Source organism: Caretta caretta, chromosome 9, assembly GCF_965140235.1.
Source record: "Caretta caretta isolate rCarCar2 chromosome 9, rCarCar1.hap1, whole genome shotgun sequence".
Taxonomy (NCBI): Eukaryota; Metazoa; Chordata; order Testudines; family Cheloniidae; genus Caretta; species Caretta caretta.
The window spans coordinates 49,323,223-49,336,915 of record NC_134214.1 but is presented as its reverse complement, the minus strand read 5'-3'; the positions used below and the strand labels follow the sequence as shown (position 1 = coordinate 49,336,915).

General features: G+C 42.9%; 1 protein-coding gene across 1 annotated transcript in view; it reads right to left on the bottom strand.

Annotated features, from left to right (window-relative positions):
• Positions 1 to 13,693, bottom strand: part of NME9 (NME/NM23 family member 9) — a 43,300-nt gene continuing 29,607 nt past the window's right edge. Inside the window, exons 4-8 of the mRNA XM_048864860.2 lie at positions 11,015 to 11,118; positions 9,418 to 9,489; positions 5,608 to 5,724; positions 3,761 to 3,833; positions 1 to 2,052 (exon numbers count right to left, since the gene is read on the bottom strand). Coding sequence (XP_048720817.2) covers positions 3,774 to 3,833; positions 5,608 to 5,724; positions 9,418 to 9,489; positions 11,015 to 11,118 — 353 coding nt within the window. The 3' untranslated portion in view covers positions 1 to 2,052; positions 3,761 to 3,773. The remainder of the gene's footprint in view (positions 2,053 to 3,760; positions 3,834 to 5,607; positions 5,725 to 9,417; positions 9,490 to 11,014; positions 11,119 to 13,693) is intronic.

The following is a 13,693-nucleotide window of genomic DNA, read 5'->3' as shown; positions in this document are numbered from 1 at the left end:
TTATTTATTGTAAAACTAAGAATAATTTTATTAACAAAGAACACCAATTAAAGTGATACATCTGAGATCTGGGACACATCTGGTTCCAAACCAAACCCACTTTCTAGCGACTACAACTTTATCCTAGCAAGTTGCAATCCCTTTTCTCACTTACATAAAGCTACCAGTATCTCTAGCCCTTCTGGCCATGAGACTTAACATTCACAGACTCCGAGTTCCCTAAGTCCCCTACATGATGAACTAAGGGGTTCTCTCCCCTTCTTTTTAAGGAGCAGTGAACCTTTGAAATATATTCTTTGAAGTTTATACCCCAGACTGAGTTTTTCTCCCCTGCTGGTGTGCAGGTGCCATGCTGTCCTTATCCTCTTGTGAATTAGCCCTTTCTGTTGGTTTGATCAGTTTGTTTATTTTAGATATGTACTTTCATTGTCCCTAACTTTCAAAAGGCCTCTGCTCCCCTTGGGAAACCCGTGTTCTGGTCTCTCTTGAAAACCTGGCTCCAAGTCAGAAAGGGGACAGGGCTTCATTGGGTGCCGCTGAAGTGGCGCCTATCTCCATTCAAAGTAATGTCAGAAAGTTTCTTTGATGCAAACATCTAGGAGAGAGAGAGAGATCACATCCTCATCTTCCTTGTCCCACATGTTGCTGTAGCTCTTCATTTGCTTCCCTGTGCAAGGCCCCAGGGATGGTGCCGCTTACTGATGGTGTATGCTAGGTGTTTCCATTCACAAAGAATAACCAGAGATTTGTTAGATGAAGGGAAACCAAGAACTGAAGTAAAGTCCATGAGAGAGCACAGAGCTGCATTTGCCCAGGACACAAATAGCAGCAGATAGGGTGCCCTGATTTTGATTTTTGTTCCCAGTGCTTTTGTGCCATAATAAAAGCATCCACACACAGACTTGCACAGAAATAACTGAAGGTGTGAATTAAAACCCAATAAGTTATTTTGATGCAAATGAGTGTAGAGAGACCTTAGGGTTTGTCTAGACTGGAGCTGGATTGCTAATTAACCTGAATTAACAAACAGGATTGCAAATGTTAGTATAGACAATCCACAGATGTGTGTTTGCACCGGGGGTCCTGGTCCATGACTGGGACATCTGGTGCTATTGCAATACAGATAGCATCATCATAAACCCAAGTGGTTTATGCTTGGACTCAGCCTCGGGCAAAGCAGGGAAGCCACTTGGAGTGCAAAGCTTTGGTTTTGTTTTTTAAAGAATTCTCTAGGTGAGGCCCTTTGGGTTGCCATGTCACAGGTTAGTAAAGACAAAGGGCCAGATCCTGAGCTGCATAACAATCCTTTGCATAGTGTTTCTGTTGGAGGTGAGAGAAGTGACATCTCCTGGACCCAGGGCTGAAAGTAACTTATAGGACTTACTGGTACGCTGGAGTCCTGAGCAGGGGGCAGGGCCTTTAAATCCCCAGGGCCCTTTAAATCACCAGCCTGCAGAAGCTGCGCTCTCCCAGTACAGTCAGCTGTGTACCGGCTCTTGCTGGTACGCCATACCAGACCGTACCAGCTTACTTTCACCTTTGCCTGGACCTCCACTGGTGTTTTGAACAGGGAGTGCACTTTGTCACAGAGCTGTTGACTCCACCCAACCACACAGTGCAATTGTGTGGGGGGAGAGCTGTGGTGGGCAACACTATGCTGCTTAGAGGGAGTCAAGACTAGAAAAACCTCTGAGGAACTTTAGAGACCTGCATAGTCTCTCTGCTCTGGGCTTCCCTGGCAAGAGGGAATCATGCTATCTCCACTGCCTCAGAGGTCTTCCAGAGCTCTTGCATAGGCTGTAGGATCTGACCCAACATGTAGTGTGCCAAAGAAAAAACAGAGCAAGAAATATCAGACATTGAATTTCTTCATTAATGCCAGTTCATAAACACATTAGTTGTGTGCAAATATCTTCAGAGGGAGGATCAAAAGCAGCACAGTATATAGAAGCAGCATGTATAAAAGGCAAAAAGACATCTCTAAAATTCCTCCTCCGCCTCAGTAGGATAATTGAAAGAGCAGTCCAAGAAGATTAGGGGCACATTAATCTACTAAGGAGAAAAAAATTAATAATGTGCAAAAAAAACATTTAAACAACTTATAGCAACTTCAAACAGATCTGTACAACCAAACAGTGCAAGATTAATTTTGGTCTTTGCATCAATTAACAAGGTGTAGTAGAAGGAAAGTGTCTTATACTCTCACTGCTCTGTGCAGATGAAATTCAATCCTGACAAATGCAAAGTAATGCACACTAGAGAGTAAATGACCTGTTCCTACTTATGGGCAATACCTGGGCATCACTCTGAACAGTGTGATACAATGGGAGAGTGCTAGAGGGGAAATATAGAAGCTCAAGGCTAATTAAGGTGTGGTTCCCTATAGACTAGGGAAGGTGGCTGCAGGTTAATTGGAGCACCTGCAGTCAATTAAGGCCCTGTTAGGAACCTAATCCCCCCCCACCCCCTTTGCATCAGGCAGACAGGGGAGGAAGGAGAAAGAATTGGAGCTTGGAGGTGTGGTGTAAAATTTGGAAGACCTGAGAATTGAAGTAAGGGAGACCCTGCCCAGCAGGACAGGGAGACTCCCTTCCCTCCAGCATCTAAGGACTGAGGGTAACCCCACTTAAGGGGGGTGAGGGTAAGAAACCCACAGGGGTTCAGAGGGGCTGGGACTCAGAGTGAGGAGCAAACCCAGACCCCTCCCCTGCTTCTCTCCTCTACCACCTTCCTGAGGTAGTAGTGGGGTCCTTGGCACCCAAGAGCAGGGGAAAAGGGGGGCATCTTAGCTCCCCGCCAAGAAAAGTGTAGAACCCACCAGCCTAAAATTGGCCATCTTGCCACAACAGATTGATGAAGAGCTCTGCTTAATGCCAAGCAGCAGTCAAAACATGTTAAATGCTCAAGAAATGGAAAATAATACAGAGAATATTTTAGTGTCATGATATAGCTCACTGGTACACCCTCACTTGGATGCTGTGTGCTATTGTGGTCACCCATTTGAAGAAGGATGTAGCAGGAACAGGGGACAAAATGGAAAGACTGGTTAAAAAAGGAGACAAATAGGAGGGGCTATGATAGAGGCTTACAGAGTAATGAATAGGATGAAGAAAGTAGAGAAGGTGGCTTTGTTCATCCTCTCTTGTTAGAGAAGAACAGGGGGATAGTCAATGAAACTGACAGAGCAAATTTTATAGTGATAAAAGGAAATATGGCTTTACGTGGTGCATAGTAAGCATGTGGAGCTCATTGATGCTGCATGTTCTAGTGGCCTGGAACTGGGTAGGATTCAAAAGAGGATTTATAGGGCTAATAGGAACACCTACAGTTACATTTGATATGATTTATTAAAATGTAAAGTGGGATCTTAAACTGCCATGCCACTGGGTACATGCTACCTGGCCGTGTGTTAGGAAGACATTTCCTCTAGAAGGAGGCTAGCCCATAACTGTCCACAAGGGCAGTGGTATGCAAACTTTTCCAGTTGCGCCCCTCCATTACTGTGCAGCCATGGCTTCCTCAGCAGAGGAGCCTGGGCTGAAGGTAGAGCTGGGGGCAGAACTGGGGATGGGGGAGGAGTTGGGGGCAGAGAGGGAATGAGGGCGTAGCTGGTCTGGGGGCACAGAGGAGCATAGGGTGGTGTGGGGTTGGGGGAAGATCTGGCCTGAAGGTGGACCAGGGCTGAATGGGGTGGGGCAGGGCTGGGGGGTGGAGTGGGGCTGGAAGCACTGTGCTCCCTCATTGTGGCAGGTTTACTTACCCAACTAATCTTCCTATTCTTCCTGAATGATGGTGGCATCTTCTCCTTCCTTGGAGAGGGCTTCATCCTTAATCTAGCAGTGAGAACACATGAATGAGCAGTGATTGTAGGATTCACACCACACTTAGTGACCTATCACACTCCATACATGTGCCAATCATAAACGCCCCAATATGCCACAGCAGAAAGCTGGACTGGATCCATTTGCTTCTTGCTGTTTTCAAGGTAAGACTGTTCCGCAATGACCAGCCTTAGTCACTGGGCTGTGCAGCAGGGTTCTCCATAGGTGCAAAGCGTGCAACTAAGGAACTAGCTGCCCAAACCTCCCTGTTTGTTCCTCAATCATGAGAGAAGGAAGCGCCGCCAATAAAAACCAGTAGGAGACAAGAAGCAAAATCTGGTCACACAAGCCCAACTTCCCAGGCAAGAGGTACAATAAACCCAAGAAATGTAGTTTCCTGAGAAACACACCTCCCGCTCTGCATGTCTCATGTGAGGCTATCTTTTGAGTAGCAGAGTTGCAGACAGAGTTATTTCTCATTCATTAACAATACCATCCATTCAAGAGTCTTGCTCTTGGGAAATAAACAGCTCAGGGGATGTGCCAAAATAAAGGGAATACTAATAAGCAAGTGGTGGAGCTAGCTAGGTCTACAGTGACACCAGCACAATTCCTCAAAGGGGATTGGCTCAGGCCTCTCCTTTGAGGATCTCCTATGACAACTCCTGTATGGGAGCAATGTACAAGGTCTCAACACTAGATTCCTTCACTGTATTTACCATGTTCTTCTGCCTGCACTGTTTGTACTTCCGGCAGACTCTGCACTTTCCCCAACATGCTGGCTATTATCTGTTTTTACAGTCATGTCCACACCTCCCACACAGTTGTCTGGGCTGTCTATTTGGGGCAAGGTTTTGGTGCCCTTTCTTACACTGATTGATTTTATCTCGTTTTCCCCTCCTGTCTATCCTTAATCCTCCATTATGTGACATTTGCATATATGGTTTCTTGGCTCTCTTCCTGCAATTTTGCTGATTTGTACAACTTTTTCTAAAGCTCACAGTCTCTCAGCAAACCCTCTTCCCATCTCTGCAGTCACCATCCCAGAGCACCCACTTGTGGCGTGACCCAGCATTTAGGAAACTCTACTTGGGTCCTTAGGACTTCAGTAGTCTGGTATGGTGGTGACTTGGCCCTATGGCCAGGTCCCATGATTGATAGCCCGAAAGGGGTGGAACTATGTCCCAAACAAGTAGTGTCCAACACAATACTGGTACTCAACACATCTTCAGTCTCACCCTGCTTCCAAAGCAGCATCTCCCCAAGCTTCCCCCTGGAGTCATGCTTCTTTTTCAAGGTTCACCACAGGAGTTAACACTACTCCTGTAGCTTTCGCACAGTTCTCCCTCTGCCAGGCCCTGCCCACAGAGCTTTACCTCCAGACCACTCCTGAGTCTCTTGTTCCCCAAACCTCTAAACTCCTTCCTTTAAACTCTTCCCTGGGCCTGACAGACTCTCCAGATGTAATCAGCTGGGGCTAACAGAGCTAGTTAACCCCTTCTTGGCCTGAGTGGGGTTTATACACACCACCACAGATGTGCAAATAGGTTTAAAAAAGCCCATCATGACCATGTCTGAAATGTCAGCTTCATTCTGTGAGCTGGAGCCCAACTCTAGAAACAGCTTCTGGAGGATGACAGAACTGGTGGATGTTGCAGTGGGTGTGCTTATTATACCCTTGGCCAAGGTAGATAATTCTCATGTGCTCTCTACCAGGGACAGCTTTATGAGGAGGAAGGGAACCTTTCTTGTGACAACATGCCAATATATTGAGAGCCCTGATTACCACTACACGTTCTGCTCCTTGTTCTAAAACCTTCCTTTCTGCCTCCAGCTGGTCCAGGATCATTTTCTGTAACAGTGGTGCATTGGCTCCTCTTACAACAGCTACAAATTCTCCTCCCTGAAAGGTATTACAAGGCAATCAATCAGATGATATGCTTACTGGTGACAATGTTGTTTATTTTTATTACTCCCACTAAAGCAGTTGAAATGCTAAAATCAATTTTTATTTTGAGGACAGTATTAATTATGGCAAAATCCAGGTTTAATTTAGTTACTTGAAAAAAATACCTCCACCAAAACTGAACGGGAAGTGGTAGGTGAAAGCAGTTAGTTATTTAGAAGCATGAGCATTGATTTATTTTATTAGAGGAGAAAGGCTGAATCAGGAAAAAGCCACTCAGTACTTGATGCACTGACATCCATGGAGGAGCTACCTAGAACTCATCAGCTGCATGGAGTGGTGCTGGGTATTACTCTAAGGGGAGGAGATACGGTCAGATTTTCTTGTCTAGGTGGGGGATACATTGCTTCCAACCTGATCCCTTTCTATTTGCTGAGGCAGATGAGGGGGAAGGGTGTGCAAGCTGGCCCTGGCCAGAACAAGAAGAAATGATGTAACACCCCTAATAAGTATAAGGGCCCTGCAAGATTTTCCTTGAACTTACAACAGCACAGGTAACCCAGTGGTCAGACTCAACCATTAAGCCATTACACATCTGTGCCAGGAGCTGAGGGGTGGCATGAACGAGTCTTGCTACAGTGTACAGGAATTTGATAGTATCCCTTTAAATAGCTTGTGAGTCCTCTAGTGGTGCTGTGTGTTCTATGTTTAGAAACCTGCTCGAGCAACATGTATGTAGTCGGTAAACATGCTGATTTGGACTACAACATGCCCAGCGGGTTCCATCATGTTAGGTTTGTTGAGTAAAGAGCAAAACAATGTTTCCCCTGGGCTTTCTGGTCCTGGGTTCTTCCAAAAGACCATGGGGCACACTGCTAGCATACCTGGGTGGATAAAAATCCATTAAAATTGGATTTTCCATTAAATTAAATGCAGATAGTTTTTTTTTTAAATAAACCTATTTAAAATTAAAATTGAAATGACAACTAATGCTAAGGCCTAAATTTCTTATACGCTAGTAAAATCAGTTAAATTAAATAAAAAACATAATAGTAAGCAGTACATGTTTGCTGCCAAATTTTAAAGAAAATCAAAACACAAAACTGGAAGACACTGACTAGGCACCTGGAACCAGAGTTTGATGAAGTGCCAAACCAGCTTTTAACGACAGTAGCCTCTTCTGTAGGTGAAGAGAGAATGCTTTCTTCATTTCAGTTTATGCATCTAGTTCAGTTCAAAGTTAAGAAACCAAACAGGAATTGGAAAAGCATGCAAGCTTGTTTCCCCGTTCCCTGCCCCCCACATCTATAAATATAAACTAGGGTGAGAGGATGAGATCTACTATTTCTAAAATCTTGAATAGGACATGATGACCAGAAACAATCAGTTCAGTTAAGTACAGATAATACTTTCTTTAATAATTCAGTTTTACAGGACAAACGTGTTTTGATAAACTTTTTCCTATGTATTCAGCAGTTTTAAGGTAACTTTATTTAATAACAAAACCTTTAATGCTGTCTGAGTCCATTTGTAACTGAATCTGAATTTCTATCCAAATAGAGCTTAACACAAATCACAAGTAAAAAATTAATCATCGTCTAATAAATAAGAAATGCATCATTCACAATTTTCTAAGATAATAAAAATGGGGAAGTTAAGAGGGTGAATAAATGTAAATTAAGTTATATAATTGTTTAAATAATGTGTATAGATACTTGTATCATCTTGGCTAGCAAAAAGAAGTACCAAACTTAGTATTCAGAGTAACAGCTGTGTTAGTCTGTATTTGCAAAAAGAAAAGGAGTACTTGGTTAGTCTCCAAGGTGCCACAAGTACTCCTTTTCTTTTTGCAAACTTAGTATAAGGACTATATTTCGTTGCAAATCAACATGTTTGAATTGTCACCAGCCAAAGAGAATCAACCTTTCCCTAGGAAAATAACTAAAAACTACAAATGTAAACCACAATTGAAATCGATTATTTAAATCAGTTTCCTGCTTGTGGATTCAAATAATTATTTAAATAAGTGATTTAAATTGTTTTGCTTTAAATCAATCCACGTTGTGGCAGATCACAGTCAGCACCCTTCCTGTTGGGGATGATTGGGAGGTCCTGAGTACCACCCCCACTCCCCAGGGACAGAGCTTACTCAGCTCCAGGCCAGGAAGGTGTTCTGCCAGAGAGCCCTCTTTCCTACGGTGCCAGGAAATGAGGGCAGCATCTCTATTCCCTCAGGGTGAGCCATTCAGCCTGTGGGAATAGGGAAAAGTTCTGTTCTGTTAACATGCTGTGTATACAACACCATACTCCAGTTTACCATCATCTGCACAAGCTTTCCAAGTGCCTGTCTCCACTCATCTGACCTCAGCTACTCGGACTGTCCAGCACTAGGGAGATAGAAGAGAGATGCTAACACTGCTCAAGTGACACCTTTTAGATACACGTCAATAGCCAGTGAGCACACATTCTCATGATATAATTGAGACATGTATTGCCTATTGGCAGATGACAAAAGACTCCTGCAACCCTGGTTCTTCACCCCCATTGTCCATCTTCAGTTATGGCCTGAGCACAAATAGTGCTGCCCTGGGCCCTCAGCATGGCTGTAGGTACAAGTCAGTGAGATGCTCTATGGTAGGGTTCTTGCCATTTGTGAATGAACTAAAGAGGAGGGAAGCAGATGTTCTCTGGGAGCAGCTTGAACCATTTCACATAGTAATGGATGGAAGGCCATGAGTAACAAGACAAGGTGAAACAGGTGCTCCAAGTTACTCTCTCACTAGGCACAGACAAGGGGACACTTGAGGAGATTTAAAGACAAGGCCCTGATTCTCAACTATGTGGGGTTTTAATAAGTGGCCTGTGGGGCTCATTGCACAGGATATCATGGAGGCCAGGATTCAGAAAGAACATTCAGATGGAGAATGAGACCATCCACTCTTACATTAAGAGGGTGATTTTGTCCTTTTAAAGAAGGGATACACACCTTCATGCTTCAGGGCAAGAGTCAACCCTGACTGATGAGGGATAGGAAGAAACTTGCCCTATGGGCAGGTTATTCTATAACTGCCATTAGGAGCATTCTAACACCTCCCTCTGATGCAGCTCATCCTGGACAATGGTGGAGAAATGACACCAGCTTAACTGGACCTTGGTCCTGATCCAATATGAATATGGCAAATTCTGTAGTCCTGGGGAACAGCCCTCCTATATCTCTCTGAATCATCAGTTCTTCATCCCATTTCAAAATTCAATTACACATTTATTTCCCCTCACCTGTACAGTATATCTTAATATCTCTCTTGTTCAGTTATTTATTAATAAAATAACATTGTAATTGGATTATTTACAGCTGCTCTGGAAAGCAACTTAGGACAGAGTGTTCAAAAGATAATAACTGATTGGATATGATAATGATATAGTCCAGATGGTGGGTACATTATAAATACCTAGACAGACACACAGAAAATAAAACGACTATCATGCATGGCAGCATTTGGGATAGATAAATCAGGTTGCATTCAGGATAGGATTTTGGCACCAAACTGATTAGCAAAGTGAATGAAAGAGATGGAATATATATCCAGGAGCTGGAGATCAAAAATGCAAACAAGGCATCTTTGGAAGAAAGTGATTGTTTCAACTGGTAAGGTTTATTATTGTGTCCAATTTTAAAATATTTTAACTTACTGCATAAAACAGAAAGGTAGGTTCACATTTTCCTCTGTAGTTCTCTAGAGCATCAATGGAATCTACTTCAGCCTAAATAAAACGTAAAACAAATAATTTGGCTGTATCAAAATTTTACATTGTAGAAAAGTAACCATTTTAAAAAGTGTTGAGAAATATTTTTGCCCTATTAGTGTGAGGGTTTGGAAAAGGTTCTAAAATATGTTTTTAGATATATACATTGCTTATATTAAGCTCTTATTTTAAATGTCACTACCAATTTGTTCACTGTGCAAACACCATCGTTCTTTAATAAAGGTGCTAAGCACCATTTTTAAAATTATCCCCTATAAGATGTACATCCAGCCTCCGAATTAGCTTACTTGCATTTTTAAATAACTTTTAAATGTTTTAATGACTGAAAGGAAGGCACAGCCACACATGGGCATATAAGGGATGATTGGCATATCTGATTTTTAATCCCAATCCCTATGGGACCCCACTGGAAACACCCCCACTCATTGTCCCTATTAGCAATCATATTTTGAGAGCTATTCAGCCAGCTGAGCTATTTAATATGCACCATATTGATTCTCTATAGTGCTAGGTTGTTAATCAGAATGTTGTGCGGTACTAAGTCAAATGTTTACAGAAATCTAAGTATATTATATCACCACAGTTACCTTGGTGAGTCAAACTTGTCGTCAAAGAACAATACCAAATGTGATTGATTAGGCGTGAATAAGACCATGTTGATTAGCATTGCTTATACTTCCAAATATGATAAAATACATAAAACCAAAAGCCCATTAGTCAGAATTAAAGATGTGTTGAGACAAATTATCCATTTCTTTATGCATAATAAGAAAAAAGTGTTTGTGCACAGTGTAAGGTTTGAGGTTCTGACCTATTCATGTCCTTGCTTTTCAGTGCCTGAGTTTGTAAGTGATATGATAGGCATGTACCTTAACTAACTTCTAAAAGGAAGATTTTATATTTGGAATGTAATTAGAGAGTCCATTGGAATGCATACCCACAAGGGGCTGAGTTAAGGTTGCACACACATCCTTAACTTCAGCATTTCTCAACTTATGAGTGCTTCACTTTGCAAATGTAGTGTTCCTACAGCATAGCTGTATGTCTGTGAGAGGGAAGACAGGGTAACAATGTTATATTATTGAGTACTGTTTCTTAATTTATATTAAAATGTAGTCTCTCCCATTGTTCAAAATGGGATACATGTTTTCCTCACTGGTGATATTGTTGCTTCTCACTTTAGGCTCAGATTTGAGATGTTCAGTATTGTATAATGCAATTCTAATACATTTATAAAGAAAATGTGTGTTTTAAAAAAAATCTTTCCATTTGGAGAAGGAATAAGAACTGAATAGAACAGTAATAGGCCTGGCCCTGCAATTTGTATCCATGTAAGTTTCCCCATCCTCCCATAACTAGCCCCAGGAAATCAGTGGGACTACATGTATGCGTAAGAACTCCTGTCTTATGCACACATTTGCTGCCTATTGCAAGGACAAGTGGCTTCAGCATTTCCTTGTCTGTTGATTCCGTAGGTGATTTGGTACTTCTGAAGCAGACACTATTCTGAATTGCATCTTACCACGGCAAAATGCAGGAGGTCATCACCAAGCTCATTCCTTATTTTTCTGAAAAGGTTCACGACTGTTCTACATGGACCACACCAGCCTTGATACACATCAACAACTACACAAAGGAGAAGCTGTGTCAGTAGGGTTATGCAATGACAGGATGGGGACAGTTCAGAAATACTGAGGACAAGCACATACAAAGAACTTGGTCAGTCCAGCTTTTCACTCCATTTTGATTGTACTAATTTCAGATTATGCAGGGTCACTTGGGCAGTGAAAGGGGGAAATTTCCAAATGCAGATGGCCAGGAAGCAAAATCACACAATTCACTTTCAGTCTAGAAGTGTGGGTCAGGTGTTCCACACCCAGATAAATTATTAGAAAAGACTGCTTGTTGTAGGCTCAAATATTGTTTGTTCATAAGACATAAAAAGCAACACAGGAAAGCAGGGAAGAGTAGTGGCATGGGAAGAACAAGCACAGTACCTAAAAAGATACTGACAAGTCAGATTACGGCCATGAGTTGGTAAACTGATGAAAGTTGAGCTGACAGGCAAACTTTAATTATTTGGTTTGTTCCTGTTCCTTAAAAAAGGTTATGCAAAAGGGATGTGTATACCAAAGAGCTCTGTTTGTTTGCTCTATTAATGCTGTGCAATTTGGCCTCTGAAAAATCTTGTGTATGACAGCAGCACTTTCAGAACATTATTAATCTTCACACACACATACACACGCACATGTTGACTCAACACATACAGATTCTGTAAGGAAAAATAGCTCTTGGACAACATTAAAGTTGAAACAGCAAGCCCTCAGAAATTCAGGAAATCAACCTTAACTCTCCCGCCTTGTTTTTATCTTTTACAATAGGGTCTGGCTGAAATCAATAGAAATAATTTAGTGAGACAAGGTGGGTGAGGTAATAGTTTGTATTGGACCAATTTCTGGTTCAATAAAATAAATTACCTCACCCGTCTTATCTCTCTAATATCCTGGGACCAAGAAGGTTAAAACATTACTAGAAATAATTTGTCCATTTAAATAAGAAAACCAGTGTCCTTCCCTATAATTAGCACTTCTGATAATAGAGGGCAGCACCTGCTCTGGACATTACTCACTGTTACAGGGTGTGCTGACCCTTTAAGGGGGCTGGGGCTAAGCTGCACCTGTTGTAAGCATAGCTATCCCCCAGGTCAAGGAAATGGGCGAAGTCATATAACAAAGTGAACATGTGGTTAAGAGCAGCCCTGATGGGAAAACGAGAGCACTCGTGGCTCAGTCAGAGAGGGACTCCAAGAAGAACAGCTGTGGGAGTCAGAGCTCTATAGAATAGTAGGATGATATATGGAAGGGCTGAGAGTACAGGAAGAGGGGTTGGGAAGGAGCAACGGGGTGGTTGAGACTACAAAGGGGCAGAAAGCCCAGTTGTTTAGGGTTCCCAGGGTGGTAACCTATAGTAGAAAGCGGGTATGGATTCCCCCTATAAAGGGGTGCAGCAACTTGCTAGTAAGGGGAGGACTGAGCGGCTGTTTATACTGCCATCTAATGAGGTGCTGCAGTAACCCCTACCAGCCAGGGGAAGATTGAGAGGCTGAGGAGAGCCCAGGGGCAGGGCAGAGGTGGAAGAGAAAACAGACCCTCAAGAAGGAAGGGATGGGACCAGCTGATGACTGGGGTGGAAGACTCTTCAGTGTTGTGTTTGCCTGGACTTTGGTACTCTGAAAAGGGCAGACTTTTGGGGGTATGGCCCGGGAGCTAAATCATCTCAGCAATCAATCCATGCTGCAGGTGAGGGGAACCTGAGGCATCAGATGGGCCTGGAGCCAGACTGGATAGGTTCCTGTTACACTCCCAAATATATACACCTTCTCATTGAACCTCAGTAGAGGCAGCTGAGTGTTTTCTCCCCTTTGACATTCAGACTCTGCTGTCCTGCTGCAGCACTGCGTTCCAGCTGAAGGGGTGCAATTCCCATGCTGGAATGACATCAGCTAGGCTGGTAAAACTAAGGCCTGCTATAGAAAAAAAAGTTGCATTGGTTTAACGAAAGGTACGATTTTAAATTAATTTAGTTAAGCCAGTGCAAAAGGTATGTATGTGTAACGCCAACAGACCCCAGTCATCAGCGGGTAGGATCGAACTTGGGACCTCAGTGCATCAGCCTCTACCGCATGAGCTAAAAGCCAACTAGCTGTTAGCTAAGACTGTAGAGCACACTCATTCTTCTCTCTCTCTTTCTAAGTGGTCTCAGTGCCACTAGATGGGACAACACCACACCCAGGAGGTGTGTGGATTACATATGCACACACTGAGGGTGGTCCAAGTGATGACCCATGGACTGGATCCAGCCTGCAGAACAATACCATCTGGACCGCAGATGTGTCTGTCCCCCAGCAGACCTGCTCTACAAAATAGCGTCCTATGTGCAAGGTCACTCTTCATGGAGGATGCCACTTTGTAGAACAAAACGCATCCTCCATGCACCATGACCTCACATACAATGTATGCGTGAGGTCATGCCAAATGGAGGACTCCATTTTGTAGAGCATTTAATTCTGTATGTGGCCACAGAGGTGCCCCCAAACTAGCATCCAGCCCACAGGACTGAAAAGGTAGGACCACCATCTTATGCCAATTAGTAACAGATTTAAATTAATCTGAGCAAGCCTCTTAAACAAAATAAGAGTGTC